General features: G+C 35.1%; 1 protein-coding gene and 1 long non-coding RNA gene across 5 annotated transcripts in view; one reads left to right on the top strand and one right to left on the bottom strand.

Annotated features, from left to right (window-relative positions):
• LOC127527290 (uncharacterized) overlaps positions 1–14,191 on the top strand; it is a 349,656-nt gene that overhangs the window by 222,763 nt on the left and 112,702 nt on the right. The gene's annotated exons all lie outside the window — the stretch shown is intronic.
• Positions 1–14,191, bottom strand: part of col12a1b (collagen, type XII, alpha 1b) — a 167,320-nt gene that overhangs the window by 75,751 nt on the left and 77,378 nt on the right. For all 4 annotated transcript variants that reach the window (XM_051925538.1, XM_051925539.1, XM_028797515.2 and 1 more), the window contains 9 exons: positions 12,572–12,701; positions 11,684–11,823; positions 10,377–10,509; positions 10,266–10,289; positions 9,961–10,100; positions 5,795–5,924; positions 5,177–5,316; positions 2,718–2,847; positions 273–412 (listed from right to left, as the gene is read on the bottom strand). In XM_051925538.1, the coding sequence (XP_051781498.1) occupies positions 273–412; positions 2,718–2,847; positions 5,177–5,316; positions 5,795–5,924; positions 9,961–10,100; positions 10,266–10,289; positions 10,377–10,509; positions 11,684–11,823; positions 12,572–12,701 (1,107 nt within the window). The remainder of the gene's footprint in view (positions 1–272; positions 413–2,717; positions 2,848–5,176; positions 5,317–5,794; positions 5,925–9,960; positions 10,101–10,265; positions 10,290–10,376; positions 10,510–11,683; positions 11,824–12,571; positions 12,702–14,191) is intronic.

The following is a 14,191-nucleotide window of genomic DNA, read 5'->3' as shown; positions in this document are numbered from 1 at the left end:
TGTTATTAGATTTATTTAAAAAGATATTTATGATGGTACCCCACAAATTTAAAGATATTAAACCAGGACACTTATTTACACTATTACAAAACTCTAAATACATTTTTGGTTTTCTTAAAAGAACTTGCCATTGATGCAAGTAACATAAGCTAGAAACTAGTTAAAACAAATGTGTTATCTGTTGTGTAAATTTTACAAAATGTGTCAAGATCTGTCAACAGAAGGAAATATTCATTCAGTTTAAGAGAACTTAATGATAAACTAAAACATACCTCGTCCTCAACACCACCACTGGATGGAACATACAGAACTCTGTACTGACGTACATTGCCATCAGCTGGGTCCCACCGTACATTCAGCGTGCTGGTAGTGGGATTGGTAACACGCAGATTTCTTGGTCCTCCGAGTGGTACTGAAGTAAATAAAATCAGATTGTGTGAAGTACAACATTACAAATAACAGAAAACTAGAAAGAAACAAAGAATATGACCTAAACAGTATCATAATTCTGATACTGAATATTATCTGATCATCCTCAGATTCTGAATAATAGATGGTGGGTGTAGTGGGCACTAAATATAATCAATAAGTACCGTATCAATGTGTTTTACACTGGTCATGTATATAAAAATATATTTTTAAGTTGTATTAGGAATATTAGATGCTACATGAGGTGTGAGACAAGGCCTTTTTTAAACATTAATATCCAAAGACAATTTTCATAAAAAGATTGAGTTAAAAGTCAATCACAGCATTTTGTATAAATAATTTGATTAAATTTTGCAAACAGTATTTGAATAGGACAATTAAAAAATACCAAACACTACACTGCGCTAGTTACTTGGTGTCGGTTTATGACAATGGCTTAACATCTGAGTGCTTCCTTTTTAGAATGGGCTCCTTTCAAAAATCAAGCTAGGTGGACACAACTGAAGAGACAAAACCTCAGCCACGAACAAAATACTTGCTCATGTTCCTGTTGTACCAGAGACTCTAGTTCTAAAAATATACTATAACAGCTATTTGTTTCAGTTTTTTTAAATAAGCATTAAAAGTAAAGGTAGGTTCAATATTTCTCTAATGCTTGAATGCTTTGTTCTCAACCATCTGCTTTACTTTGTGTGTTTATGTATGTTCTGGGGAAAGCAGTAGGCTGCTAGTGTATTTGACCCCTGAAAAATGCAGTGGTACATGTGATAACAAATACAATTAAATTTTAATACTTTTTACAGTTATTTAACCAATTGTAAAATAAAAAAAATCAGTGCCTCAACTAGAGAAATTCAATCACCAAAGCTAAACTATTAAATACTAGCAGTCTGAATAGCAGGAGCAGCACAAAGGGCTGGGGGAAATAGATACAGACTGCAGACAGAGAACTGCTAAGCCCGTGAATTATCACTTTATTTATAGGCTGCATTAGCCGTACCTTGCTTGACTGATTACTGGTATAGTTTGCATGTTGAGTAGGAAAATGCAACTAAGATTGTGCTCCAGATGCAAGCCACCGGTATGAAACTGGGAGAAAGAAAGGCATAAAGGTTGCCTCTGATCCTGGCTAAGTGGAGTGAGGCAGGAGTGCGTGTTGCTGTATGGTGGAAGATGCTGCAGAAATAATGAAATAAGCTGTTTGTGTAATGAAAGAATATAAGCGATCGTAAGTGTGCTTTTTCGGTTATTACTGCCTAGAGAGACAGCATTTCACATCAGGACTAAACATTCAGTGTCACTACCAGCACTTAGGGATGGCTGTCCAAGGTGAATACACACTCCTGCTCCTGAAAGATACCATGAAGGAAGATGAGCGGCAGAACAAAGTGCACAGTCTTCTTTTAAAATGGTTGAACATCACAACAATGGTTTGCTTTTTGCTCTTTTTTTTCTTCTTAAAATGACATGGACACGCTGTTTTGCAAAGCGTGTGCAATCTCAAGATGTGGGATTGAAAAATGGATGCATGCAGTAAGTTTTAAGGCTTTTTCATTTACCTGTGGACTTATGTATCCATTACCACCATTGTAAGCAGCAAGAACGGAAAATGAATTTTTAAAATTTCTAAAAAACATTCCATTTTTATGTGGAAAAAAAATAATGATTGTGAAGAAAAAAGTCTGACTGAATGTTTCCTTTAAGGAGTTACTTTTATACATAAGGATAGCTGACAACTAAACTAAACCAGTTAACACAATATTAAAACATACAATACTGAAATATGCAAAGATTCTGACATTTTTAATAATGAAAAAAAGCAGATTAATAATAAATGAATAATAGCAGTCATTAATACTAAACCGAAGTCTACATAGTTCAACATTGGAATGGTAAAGCAGTTTGTGAATTACTTTTATCATATTTTAAAACACAGTTGTGTCCATATTAAATGTTACACACTCTATGAATAATGATGATCCACAGAGCACATTTTATTGTCACCATCTTTAAAAGGATAATGAGCAGTAAAAACAGAGCACCTTGATTGGCTTGCAACAGGTTTCTTGTGGCAGAGCTTTGCATTTCATATTTATATTCAAGCAAATTATTAAGGCAGATAGAATTAATCATGGTGTAAGGCAAAATATACTATATGTGTATACCTTAAAATGTTTAGTCTTCCAAAATAACCTATTACAGGTATTACAAGAGGGAACTTCATTTTTCCAATCAATCAGTATATTATGTGCCACCATCCAACACTCTACTCTATTTTTTCCACTTACATGTCTTTCCTTTTCCAGAGAGTCGGCCACCTTCTCCTTCAGTGTAAACAGGAGCCACAATGATGGTATAGGGCGTATCTGACTGCAAATTCTTTAAAACTGTGAAGGTTGTACCTCCGGATACTGTTACCTGGTGAAAAAAATTTAAAGTTTGTATGAAAAATGTACTAGGATCACAGTATCATCCTCTTAAGGTTACACTGAAGACCGAGACAGCTGTAAGTTTTCTGGTGTATTTATGTTTTTTTCTGGAAATGTCTAGTACAAATGTATGAAAAGATTGTCAAATATTTCACTAAGATTTAAACCCCTAATTAAACCTCAATTTTTCAACATTTGTGTCAAGAGAAGTTAAAATCTTTTCTGGCTGAAATGAGACAAGAACAACTCTCACGGCAGTAAATTAAAGACAGAAATCAGCCTAACAACATCTACTTTCATTGTTGGAGAAAACCTATGGATATATGGAGAGAACATGTAGACTCCAATGTATATGCTGTGACAATGTGCCTCTGTCATGTAACAGGTTAAAATACCCTCTTGTAGAAACATGTCTAAGTCGTCATACTTCCTCTTCTATGTTAGTGATTCTTATAAACCATAAAAGTAGCAACCATAGCCTGTAATTCAGCTGGGTTTTTACAATAAATCTGAGTATTCTACCAAATGCATTTGCATATAAATGCACACTTTTTATGTTATTAAATTGTTTCCTTTGTGATGTAATCTTTAGGAGTTGCCAGTCTCATCATAATTGGGTGTTCACTATACCATCATTTTTAACATAAAGCATGCTATAAAGAGCTCTTCATTTGGAAAGAATGAAAAAAACATCATTTCGATTTTATCTGTGTGTATTGTCAAAAAATTTGTTGTGCTTCTTCTACTACTACTGCTACTTGTTTTAATATTTAACAGAGTGATAATGCTTGAAACTATTTTGTAGGTTTTCTTTTTTGTACATATTTCTAATTTTTTGTCACTTAATAATCTATAATAGACTGGCAACCTCAGCAGGACTGCCATGCACTCAATGCCGGCACATAAGGCTCTAATATCCCACAAATTTGCAGTGGATTCAAGAATGTTACATTATACTATGTTATTGATTAATAATGAGAAATATTTTGTTTCATTCATGTTTAAACATACTTTCTGTTCTGTATAAATGAACAACAAAATAATTGCAAGTGTTTGTGATAAGTAGGTTATGGCGTGGTGCAGGTTTTTAAATATATAACTGCATTCCGAGAGTGTGTAAGATTAGAATGAGTGTGGGTGTGCGCATGACGGTGCCAGTCCAGGTTTAATTGCGGTGCTTGGCTGATCGTGCACTCATATGGCCTTATAAAGGAGCTTGCATGGCAGAGAGAAGGGAGAGAGAACAAAAGAAAGAAGAAGCAGGAACAGAGTTGAATGGAGGTTAACAGGAAAAGAAGAACAGAGAAAGAAAGGGAGAGTGAGAGGCAGGACAGCCCATACAGAGAGGAATGGAGGCAGGTGGTCTGGGGTGAGCCCCAGTGAGAGGAGCCTGGGCCTAAGGAAGTGCGCTCCTATTGAGCGATGCTAGGGAGTAGCAGTGGCGCATTATGTGGTGCCTCCCACAGATGCCAAAGGACTGGTGGTGGGAGACATGCATGTAGCTCGGCAAGGCACCCCATGGATTTTGAAGACCTGGCAATGGGCTCCTGTCGGTTGGGCGTCTCCTCTGCTACAAGATCCTGTTCAGGGTAAGCAGAGGAGATATCAGTTTTAGAAGGATGTATTGGGGCTAACCTAATTAACCTAATTTTACTGGCTTTATTTATTTGGATTTTTAACCTTCATGTTCACCTTGGTTTTTTGATTATTTTTTATTGACTATTTATTGAAGATCATTTGTTGCACTGCACTTTTATGGAACACTGCTTGTTCTTCTGGTTTTAATAAAAGCACTGTGCACTGTTAAGACATTATAGTATAAACATTCATAAAACTGGACTAAAGATTTCAAAAAATGTGTATCAGAATAGTTGCATTCAAACAACTTTAGAAGGGAAATTCAAGAATTCTTAAATTTGTATACAATTTATGATTGTTTCTTATTTAGGAAATTACACAATATGGTTGTACTGTAAAAGTAGCATTCGGTGTAATTCTAAACATGGGTAGACTTGCTAAGTCTATTTATATATTCCTGACCTCACTTAAAAATGCCATTGACAGAGATGCAATATCCTCACACTTAGAAGTATGAGAAAGCCAGCTATACTATTCACGCCCCACTCAGCAGAAACATTTAATAAATAGATGGTTGTGGTTTTGGAAGCCAGCTCTGTAATCTGTCAAACACTGGGTTTTTAATCTCACATCATAAAAATGTACACATAAAAAGGTGACAACGGCCTCACATATGGCCACAGAAGTAATTACTTGTACTTCTTTTTGGTAAACCAATGAAAAAGTGAAGAAACACATACCATGTCCTCATCCCCACCAGCAGTGGGAGCATACCGGACTCTGTACTGGCGCACACTGCCTTCAGCTGGGTCCCACCGCACATTGAGAGTACTGATAGTGGGATCAGTAACACGGAGATTCTTTGGTGCTCCAAGTGGTTCTGATGTTAAAAAAATAATCATAATATTATTGCAATGTAAATGAGTTTAAAAAAATACAGGAATGTAAGCATCATCTTTGCTTAAAAAGTGAAAACCTTTAGGCTCATTGCTACTCTAACGATGCTATATTATTCTTCCCATGGGGAAGGAACTTTAGAAGAAAAATCTATATTTAAATTTAAATGGTAGTATGTGTGGTATGTTATTCACACATGCAGTGCTTTAAGGAAACGCTAAATAAAATGAACTCTGAACTACAACATATGCCATTAAAAGAGTTAAGCACACTAATTGTACATTTGTACTGGAACTTAGCTTACAAAACAATATAATTTATAAACAGATATGGTGAGAAACAATTCAAGATCATTTTACCATTAATCCTAATGAAAGCCATTTTTAAACTAAACCTGGTTTAGGTAGATATTCCTGGCAGAAACAAATCTATCATCATTGAAGTCCATGCTGGTTGCTTACTTGTTTTCCCTCTGCCAGTAATATGTCCTCCCTCACCATCTGCATAGACAGATGTTACTGCAATGCTGTAAGGGGTGTCTGGTGTAAGCTTCTGAAGGACAACACTGTTCTGTCTGCCTCCCACTTGAGTCTGGACCACAAAATAAAATAAAAAAAGATATATATTGATATAAACCAAGAAAAATTGAACATTTAGTTCCATTAACTAGTAGCACTAGCAATATAAACCTCCAAGCTGTTAGGGGAGTCAAACAAATTTGTAAAATAATGATAAACCAAAATATTTTGTTCGAATGATCCCTCTGCCAAGAATGATTACAACAAATGCTGTTCATTACATTACATGCGAAAAATCTGCCAATGCAATATTCCTAACCAGTCAGAAAAATGCAGAGAGTGAAAAATACAGTGCAATGTTCTGAAAAAATATAACTCTATTAGTATTGTTTTGGAATAAATTAAGTCATTTAGGCACCTAATTATACATATTGGTAAATGGGTGTCTATGTGGCAAAGTACTTCTAAGTGTAGATGTGGCAAAAGATAGGGAAGAGCCTATCAGGGGTTGAGTAGTGGAAGAAATATAGTGTGTCAAATACAAACCACTGATACAAACCGAAAGGGATGGTATATTATCCCGAAAATAGGTCCATTATCATAATCAGAGTGAGAAAGAGGCTATGTGAAACCCTGTAGTTGGCAGTAGTAGCGATGCCACTCATAGGATAGGAAGAATCTTGTTGCCCATTACAGAGAACAGGCAGCCCAGAAGCTGGCAAGCAGGGTTATAGAGGAAAAACATAACACTCAATATTATGTAAATTGCTTTCAGTACTAAATTTTATATATACATTAGCTTGGTAGCTATTATTCTATATGTTAGATAGATAGATAGGCCTATTGTTCTCTCCTTATTTGACTCATGGCATTAGGGACTTTAACATATAGGTTCAGTAATAGCCTAATTTGCTTGTTTTAGGATGTGAGAAGAAAACATATAAACAAGTAGAATATGCTATTGAGCCACCATGCATGACCGTTAAATACAACATTTTATCCTAAATATTTAACTACTGCTTGATGCCTCTATTTGACAAAACCCTATGTAGCTCAAGAAAAAAAGTAAACATATACAGTGGGAGTTGGTAAAATAAGTGCTCTAATAAAGTGATGATTACACTAAAATCCTTATATGCTGCATATCAACTTATGTATCTGCACTATTTTCTGTGTTTTTCAAGCTCTTGACATAAGTTAATTTAGCTTGAATTATATTATAGATAAGGATTAATAGCACTGTGCCAGCAGAACAACAACAAGTCAAGAATACCCTTCTTTGTTGCTTCAACTGTATAAAAAATTGAAATAATGTTTGTTGGTACCATTTTACTCATTTGAAACATATCATGGTGAACATGCTTTTAAATTTCACATTTTGTTTCTTCTTGTATTACATTTTTATTAGTTTTTTTCAGGTTAATGTCTTTTAGTTCAATGCTTTAATATGTAAAGCAGTTTGACATTATATGTGCAATTGATGGTGGTATATAAAACAAAGATTGACTGACTCTGATTGACATTGTACAGTACAAAATCTAAATTAAACTCCATGATAAGACCAAAAATTCTAAATTTGTCCTTAAAAAAAGCATGCATATAAGCCACTAAAAGTTCATCTGAATTAGTTACATAGACTTTTTTTACTTTATTAATCATTTCACTGATATAAATAGCAATGAGATAGAATAATCACAAGGAGCAATATCTCAAGTTTTGTTTGAAAAGGAAAATATGGTCCAATTCAAACAGAAAATATTTATAAACATGGTGGGATTCATAAACATTTGCTTAATGGAAACAAATTAGCATTTTCATAAATTACAATAAAACTGCTGAAGGTTTCTTTAATTAATGATACTGTTATGTCTCCTAGGCTATTGACACAATATAAATTAAATTTAATCCCAGAGTCCTTTTTAGAGAATACATCATTTATTTATTTCAGTCTATGTAAACAATTTTTTCTCAGAGAAAAAGCATGTACCACTTAAACATGTCTTCATGTACAACAAATTACATGAGCTGTTTGAACATACATTCTGTCCTTGTAATTAGCTTTTAAAAAGATAAACCATTAATCACTAAGCTTGCATATAAGCCTGTGGTCTATTAACAAGCTTTCAATTTTTTTCATATTTAAAATATGGATAGCTAAATATAATTTTCAGTGTATTTCATTCATGAATATTATGTATTTTTCACAAAGCTGTGAAAAATAAGAAAGAACTGTTTGGCATCTTTCCATACTTGGAATTATGCCAAAGAGTCCTAAGGATCGTACACAGTGTTTAATTGCACAAAATATATCACACACAAAGGAGGAATAAATGCTGTAGAGAGAATACGCATTTTAAAAGGAAATAGTAAGGCAGAAAGATAACCCGATTTTTTACCTGACCTGATTTAATCTATGAGGCTGCATATCTCTATGTATGGATCAAGCTAGTCATGGCGCAGTGGACGTGCTGCTGCTTTGCAGTAAGGAGACTGTAGAAGATTGTGGGTTCGCTTCCCGGTTCCTCCCTGTGTGGATAGTGCTTTGAGTACTGAGAAAAGCGCTATATAAATGTAATGAATTATTATTTATTTTATTACTAGAAGAGTGTGCATGCACTGAAGAATGTTCATATATTAGAACCATGAATTAAGAATGCATAAAAAACACATTATGAAAATAAACTGAGGATTTGTATGTATCAGTTTCATTTGCAATTAATCCATAAATGTTTCCTGCCTAGAAGTCACTCCTAACATAGAATTATTAAGTGACTAGTCACCTCACTGGCTGCCATTGATAATACAATTATGTTCTTCTTTAAAACTTTTCAAATCCGATTTCCTATCAACAATTGTTTTGGTACAACATATTGCATACTTTTTAAATCCATAGATGTTGCCATGTATTCATTTCTCTATATAAAATCCAACATCTGTCTGTCTGTCTGTATGTCAGTCCGCTTTTCATGAGAGAACTACTTAACGGATTTAGATTGGGATTTTTCGATAATTTGCTTGACCATTCTGGTTGATTTTGAAACTTTTCTCATTGTGCAATGTATCATAGTTTGCCTGTGGTACCAATTTATTCAAATCGGAGAGACACAAAGTGGGCCGAGGGGTGGGGGGCAGGGCCTTCCTCACTCACTTGCCAGCCTTTGGGCGAATCTTACCTCCGCTTAGCTAGTGAACGAGAAAACTACTTAACGGATTTAGATTGTTTTTTTTTCTAGAATTTGCTTGATCATTCCGGTTGATTTTGCGACTCTCATTGAGCTAAGAATCATAGTTCACTTGCAGGAGTGATATATTCGCACTAATCTGAGATAGAGGCTGCGGGCCGAGGGGAGTAGGAAGCATGACATCAGGTGTGAGGAGCTGGGCGGGGCCTTCCTCACTGTCCTGTTTCACTACTACGTGGCTAGTCTTAAATATTAACATAACCTTCTCAAAACCAGTTCAGTGTAGTGTGGGGCAAAGCCTACCCTGACCGCTGCAGGCACAAGGCAATGAATAACTGCAGACAGGGTGCCAGTGCATCACAGAGCCCACTCTCACCAAAAAACCTGAGAAAATGTACAAATATAAATGTGCGAGAAGAAAACTAAACTACCAGAGAAAAACCAGTACAGCTATGGACAGAAAGTGTTCACTTCAGCTAGACAACAACCGGTCATGCAATTTAAACCAAGAACGTTGAAAATATAAGGCATAAGGTATGTTCCTAAAAATAAGGGCAACAGCAACAAAAGTGATGCTTAATTTAAAAACATTATTAGCATAATTTTAACAGATTTAAAAGGCTATTTTAATGTTTGAGCTAGTCCACTATTAACTGTAACAAAATACAGAAATGCTCACAACCCATTACGTTGCAGAGATTAACTAAAGTGTCTAGATATGTTACTAACAGAATTTATTAAAAATTTGCAAATAGGACACCATGGCCATGGGATTTAATCATCATTAGTCTCTTCCCAGACTAGAATATGTTGGAATTATTACATTTTAGATGTTCCCTTTGCAAGATACTCTTTACATATAAATCAGATATCAAGATACTCTTTACATATAAATCAATTATCAATGGCCTGTTTAACTCCACATACCGTAAGCTCCTGTCCACCAGCACTTGGCACATAATTAATTCGATACTTCTGTACTCTTCCAGTAGCATGATCCCATTTCACAGTCAAACTGCTGGTTGTAGCATTGTATACCTGTAAGTTTTGAGGTGCACTCTTTGGTGCTAGGGGGGATGAAAGTACAAGATGCCAGTTTAGTGAATACAAATCATCTGGCTCTGATGAAGCAGAAAAAATATAAATATGAAAAGAAAACAATTAAATACTAAATACTTAGAATAATACTTTAAACAATTGATTAAAGATATATATTCTAAAATAAGCCTTACCATCTGTCAGGATAATCTTTTTCACTAGAAAAAAAAAAAATCAATATAAATTATACACTTTAATATTTAAGCATTTTGGTGTCAATAGATTAAATTGTGGTGAAAACATACATGTTCTTTCATTGCCAATCAGATCTTCACTTTCAGATTCATCAGGGTAGACAGCTGTCACTTGAACTTCATACAGAGTGTCTGGTTTCAAGTTTTCCAGAACATGGGAATTTTCTTCACTGCCTAGCATAGCCTGAAAAGTAAACAGCACAATACAGCATTCTCAAACCCACCTAATCCAGATCAAGTCTGTGGGAGCCTGGACTCTATCCAAGCAGCATTGGTAAGGCTAAAAAACAGTCTAGGACAGAATGACACTACATTCCAGGTCCTACTCATGCAAACATCTAGGGGTTCAATTTAGAACTGCCAATCAACCCAACATGCTCTAATCATGGGATGTGGGAAGAAAACGAATAAAGATACAGGAAGGATGTGCAGACTCTACACAGAGAAGAACTGCGATTCAGACACATGACATTAAATCAGTGAAACAACAGCACTAACCACTGCACCACCTTAAACAGTAATAATAATAATAATAATAATAATAATAATAATAATAATAATAATAATAATAATAGGTGGTGGCACAGTGGTAGCACTGCTGCCTCACAGTAAGGGGACCAGACTTTGTGTCTCAGGTCCTCACTGCATAGAGTTTGCATGTTCTCCCCTTGTCTGCATTGGTTTCCTCTCACTGACCAAAGATATGCGTATTAGGTGAATTGGTGATGCTAAATTGGTGTATGGGTGGGTGTGTGTGTGTTTGCCCTGTGATGGACTGACGCTCTGTCCAGGGTTTGTTCCTGCCCTGCGCTTGATGCTAGCTAGGTGAGGCTCCAGGCCCCCCAATGCCAGGGCCCTAGTCTGGATAAAGCAGGTAAGAAAATTATGTTATTATTATTATTATTACTATTATTATTATTACTACTTCTGAACAAAATGTTTTAACATACACATACATATGTTTGCACATGTCTTAAACAACTATTATCATACACTGATAATTTCTGTATTATCTAAATTTATTATTTATTTTATTACATTACATATCTATTTACTATATTTATGTATCTAGATTGCAAATACCATACATTGCATCAATGTTCATATTGCTAACTACACATCAATATTGCTTCTACTTCTTTGTCTTGTCTTTGCACAATGTCTTGTCTTGTTTGTACTTTAATTTTAAATTTAAATTTGAATTCTATTTTTAATTTATTATTTGCACTTCATGTTGTTACACTGTGGACCCTGAGCTTCGCAATTTCATCTGTCTGTATACTTGTATATGGTTGAGATGACAATAAAGTTCACTTTGACTTTGATACACTTAGATACGAACATGATGTTACACTTACTGTTGTGAGTTCCGTATCTCCTACTTCACGCCAGCCGATTCGATAAAGAGCCACATCAGGAGCTCCATGATCCCAAGTAGCTCGAAAACTTGTCTCTGTTACCTCAGAGAATCTAAGATTTGAAGGTGCAGGGACAACATCTGTGTAGGAAGGGAAAGGCAGTTTCAGAGATGGTGTGTTCTCTTACATAATTAGGGTCACTCAGTTGTTACAAGCAAATAGGACATAAAGTTTTATTACAGGGAGCTGGATATATGTGTTCTAATGTTGGTGTTAAGTTTTGGCTATGATATAAGCAATATAAGCAATTGCATAAGATGTGTCATCCTCATTAGGACAGATGAATTCTTTACTGGTCCTGAGATATATGAGATTCATTTGAATACTAGGGATACTATAGATTTTTGAAAGATGCTATAAAAAATAATACTAATATTAGCTAAGAAAAACATATCTTTATAAATGTCAAGAATGTTGACAGGAGCCGTCAAACCATCTCCCCATAGGACATCAAGGTAAGCAATATCTTAAACAAACACAGTTAGAGATGGATCTATGGAAATGACTTGTTTGGACAGTAGCATTTGAAGTTTACTTAGAGCAATGTAATCGGCACAAAACTACCAACATGTTGGTTTACATTGCAACTTCTGAGTCACTCAGCAATACTGGGGACTTTACCCTGTGTTCAAAGTAACTTGTCTATATGAGGTGACACTTACTAATTTAGTGGAACATCATGTTTGCACTTTTTGCATTCTTTTGCTATTATCGTTTAAAAAAATAATTAAAGCACCATTAATACAATACAAACTAACTAGTACTGTGCATTCTACTAGAAAAAGCATGCAAGAGTCTGCATGCTAATTTATTGACTGATTGCCTTACCAGTAACAGCTTGTCCAGTCATTTTTGAACCTGGTCCATAATCATATATTGGTGTCACATCCACATCATACTCAGTTTGAGAAGCCAGATTCCTTAAAACCAGTGTTGTTTGTTTGCCACCAACGTCAACCTATGAATTAAAAACAAATTATACTTCTCCAAAAATTAACTAGTTTTAAATGTTTTCAATTCAACAATCCATTTCTTACAATATTATTTAAATATCTGGTATTAGGATAAGATCATATTGACTATATGTGTTGTATTTAATACTTCGACTATTTCAATCATTAAACTGCTCTTTATAATTGTTTAGATTGTGCAAGTCAAATAATCAAATAACTTTCAGCAAAATCAACATCGTGATGGCTAGTTTCCATTCCATCAAGCAAATTTTCTTTGAATAATTCCTTAACAAAAAAAATGGACATTTTTACAACTGAGTGGTGAATACATTTTCTCTTAGCTGGACTGCAAGCAGGCATAGTTCATTGAGACAGTCTGAAGTATGACCTGTGGTCATTTACTCCTCTGCTGAATCAATGTCCTACCACCTCTTTAAACACAAATTCACCCAAAATTAACATCCATCCATCCATTATCCAACCTGCTATATCCTAACTACAGGGTCATGGGGGTCTGCTGGAGCCAATCACAGCTAACACAGGACGCAAGGCAGGAAACAAACCATGGGCAGGGCGCCAGCGCACCGCAGGGCACACACACACACACACAACCACACACCAAGCACACACTAGGGACAATTGAGAATCGCCAATCCACCTAACCTGCATGTCTTTGGACTGTGGGAGGAAACCAGAGTACCCGGAGGAAACCCACGCAGACACGGGGAGAACATGCAAACTCCAATTACCAATATGCACTGTTTAATAATTTAATGTGTAGGCTTACTATGTCTGAATTGTTGAAAGGGGGAAAGGTAAATGACATACAGAACAAACTGTAAACTTTTTCTCAGTTTAATGGGGCTGACAGGTGTTGCTGCTTGTTTTGTGAGTGATTAGCAGTACATAAAGTGTAGATATAACTAAGAGAGGAAAAATGACAACTTCTGTTTGATATTAAATCATCTTCAAAACTATTCAAATAATATACAACACTGTCATTTCAACTTCTCTATGTAGTTTGTCACTAATTTCAAAATCTACAAATTTTGCATGCAATATGTTGCATCCTATGTCAAAATACAAAAGCACAGAAAAAAACAGAGTATATGAATGATGAATCTTAATGATTAAAGCTTATTGTCCAAATCATCCAGATCATTACTTATGCAAATTTGAGGCAAATCAAAATTTACATTCATATGCTGAAAGCAAAAATGTTAGATTAGAATAAACAATGAGAGGTTTGAAACTTGGAAGTAAACTCATGAGAATGATCTAGAAGTCATAGTGGGCTCATCACAATGCAGAAGTGATTCAAGAAAGCTACTAGGATGTCTGGTTACATATTGCAAAATGTGGAGTACAAGTCAAGGGATGTTATGTTTAAGTTATATAATGTATATTTTCAGAAACAAATGGTTTAAGTACTGGACTTGAACCTTGATGGTTATGAATACCCAACCAAAACATTCTTTTTCAAATGTATATTGCA

Source organism: Erpetoichthys calabaricus, chromosome 3 (assembly GCF_900747795.2).
Source record: "Erpetoichthys calabaricus chromosome 3, fErpCal1.3, whole genome shotgun sequence".
Taxonomy (NCBI): Eukaryota; Metazoa; Chordata; class Cladistia; order Polypteriformes; family Polypteridae; genus Erpetoichthys; species Erpetoichthys calabaricus.
The sequence above is the reverse complement of the archived record's forward strand: the minus strand, read 5'-3'. Positions and strand labels throughout refer to the sequence as shown.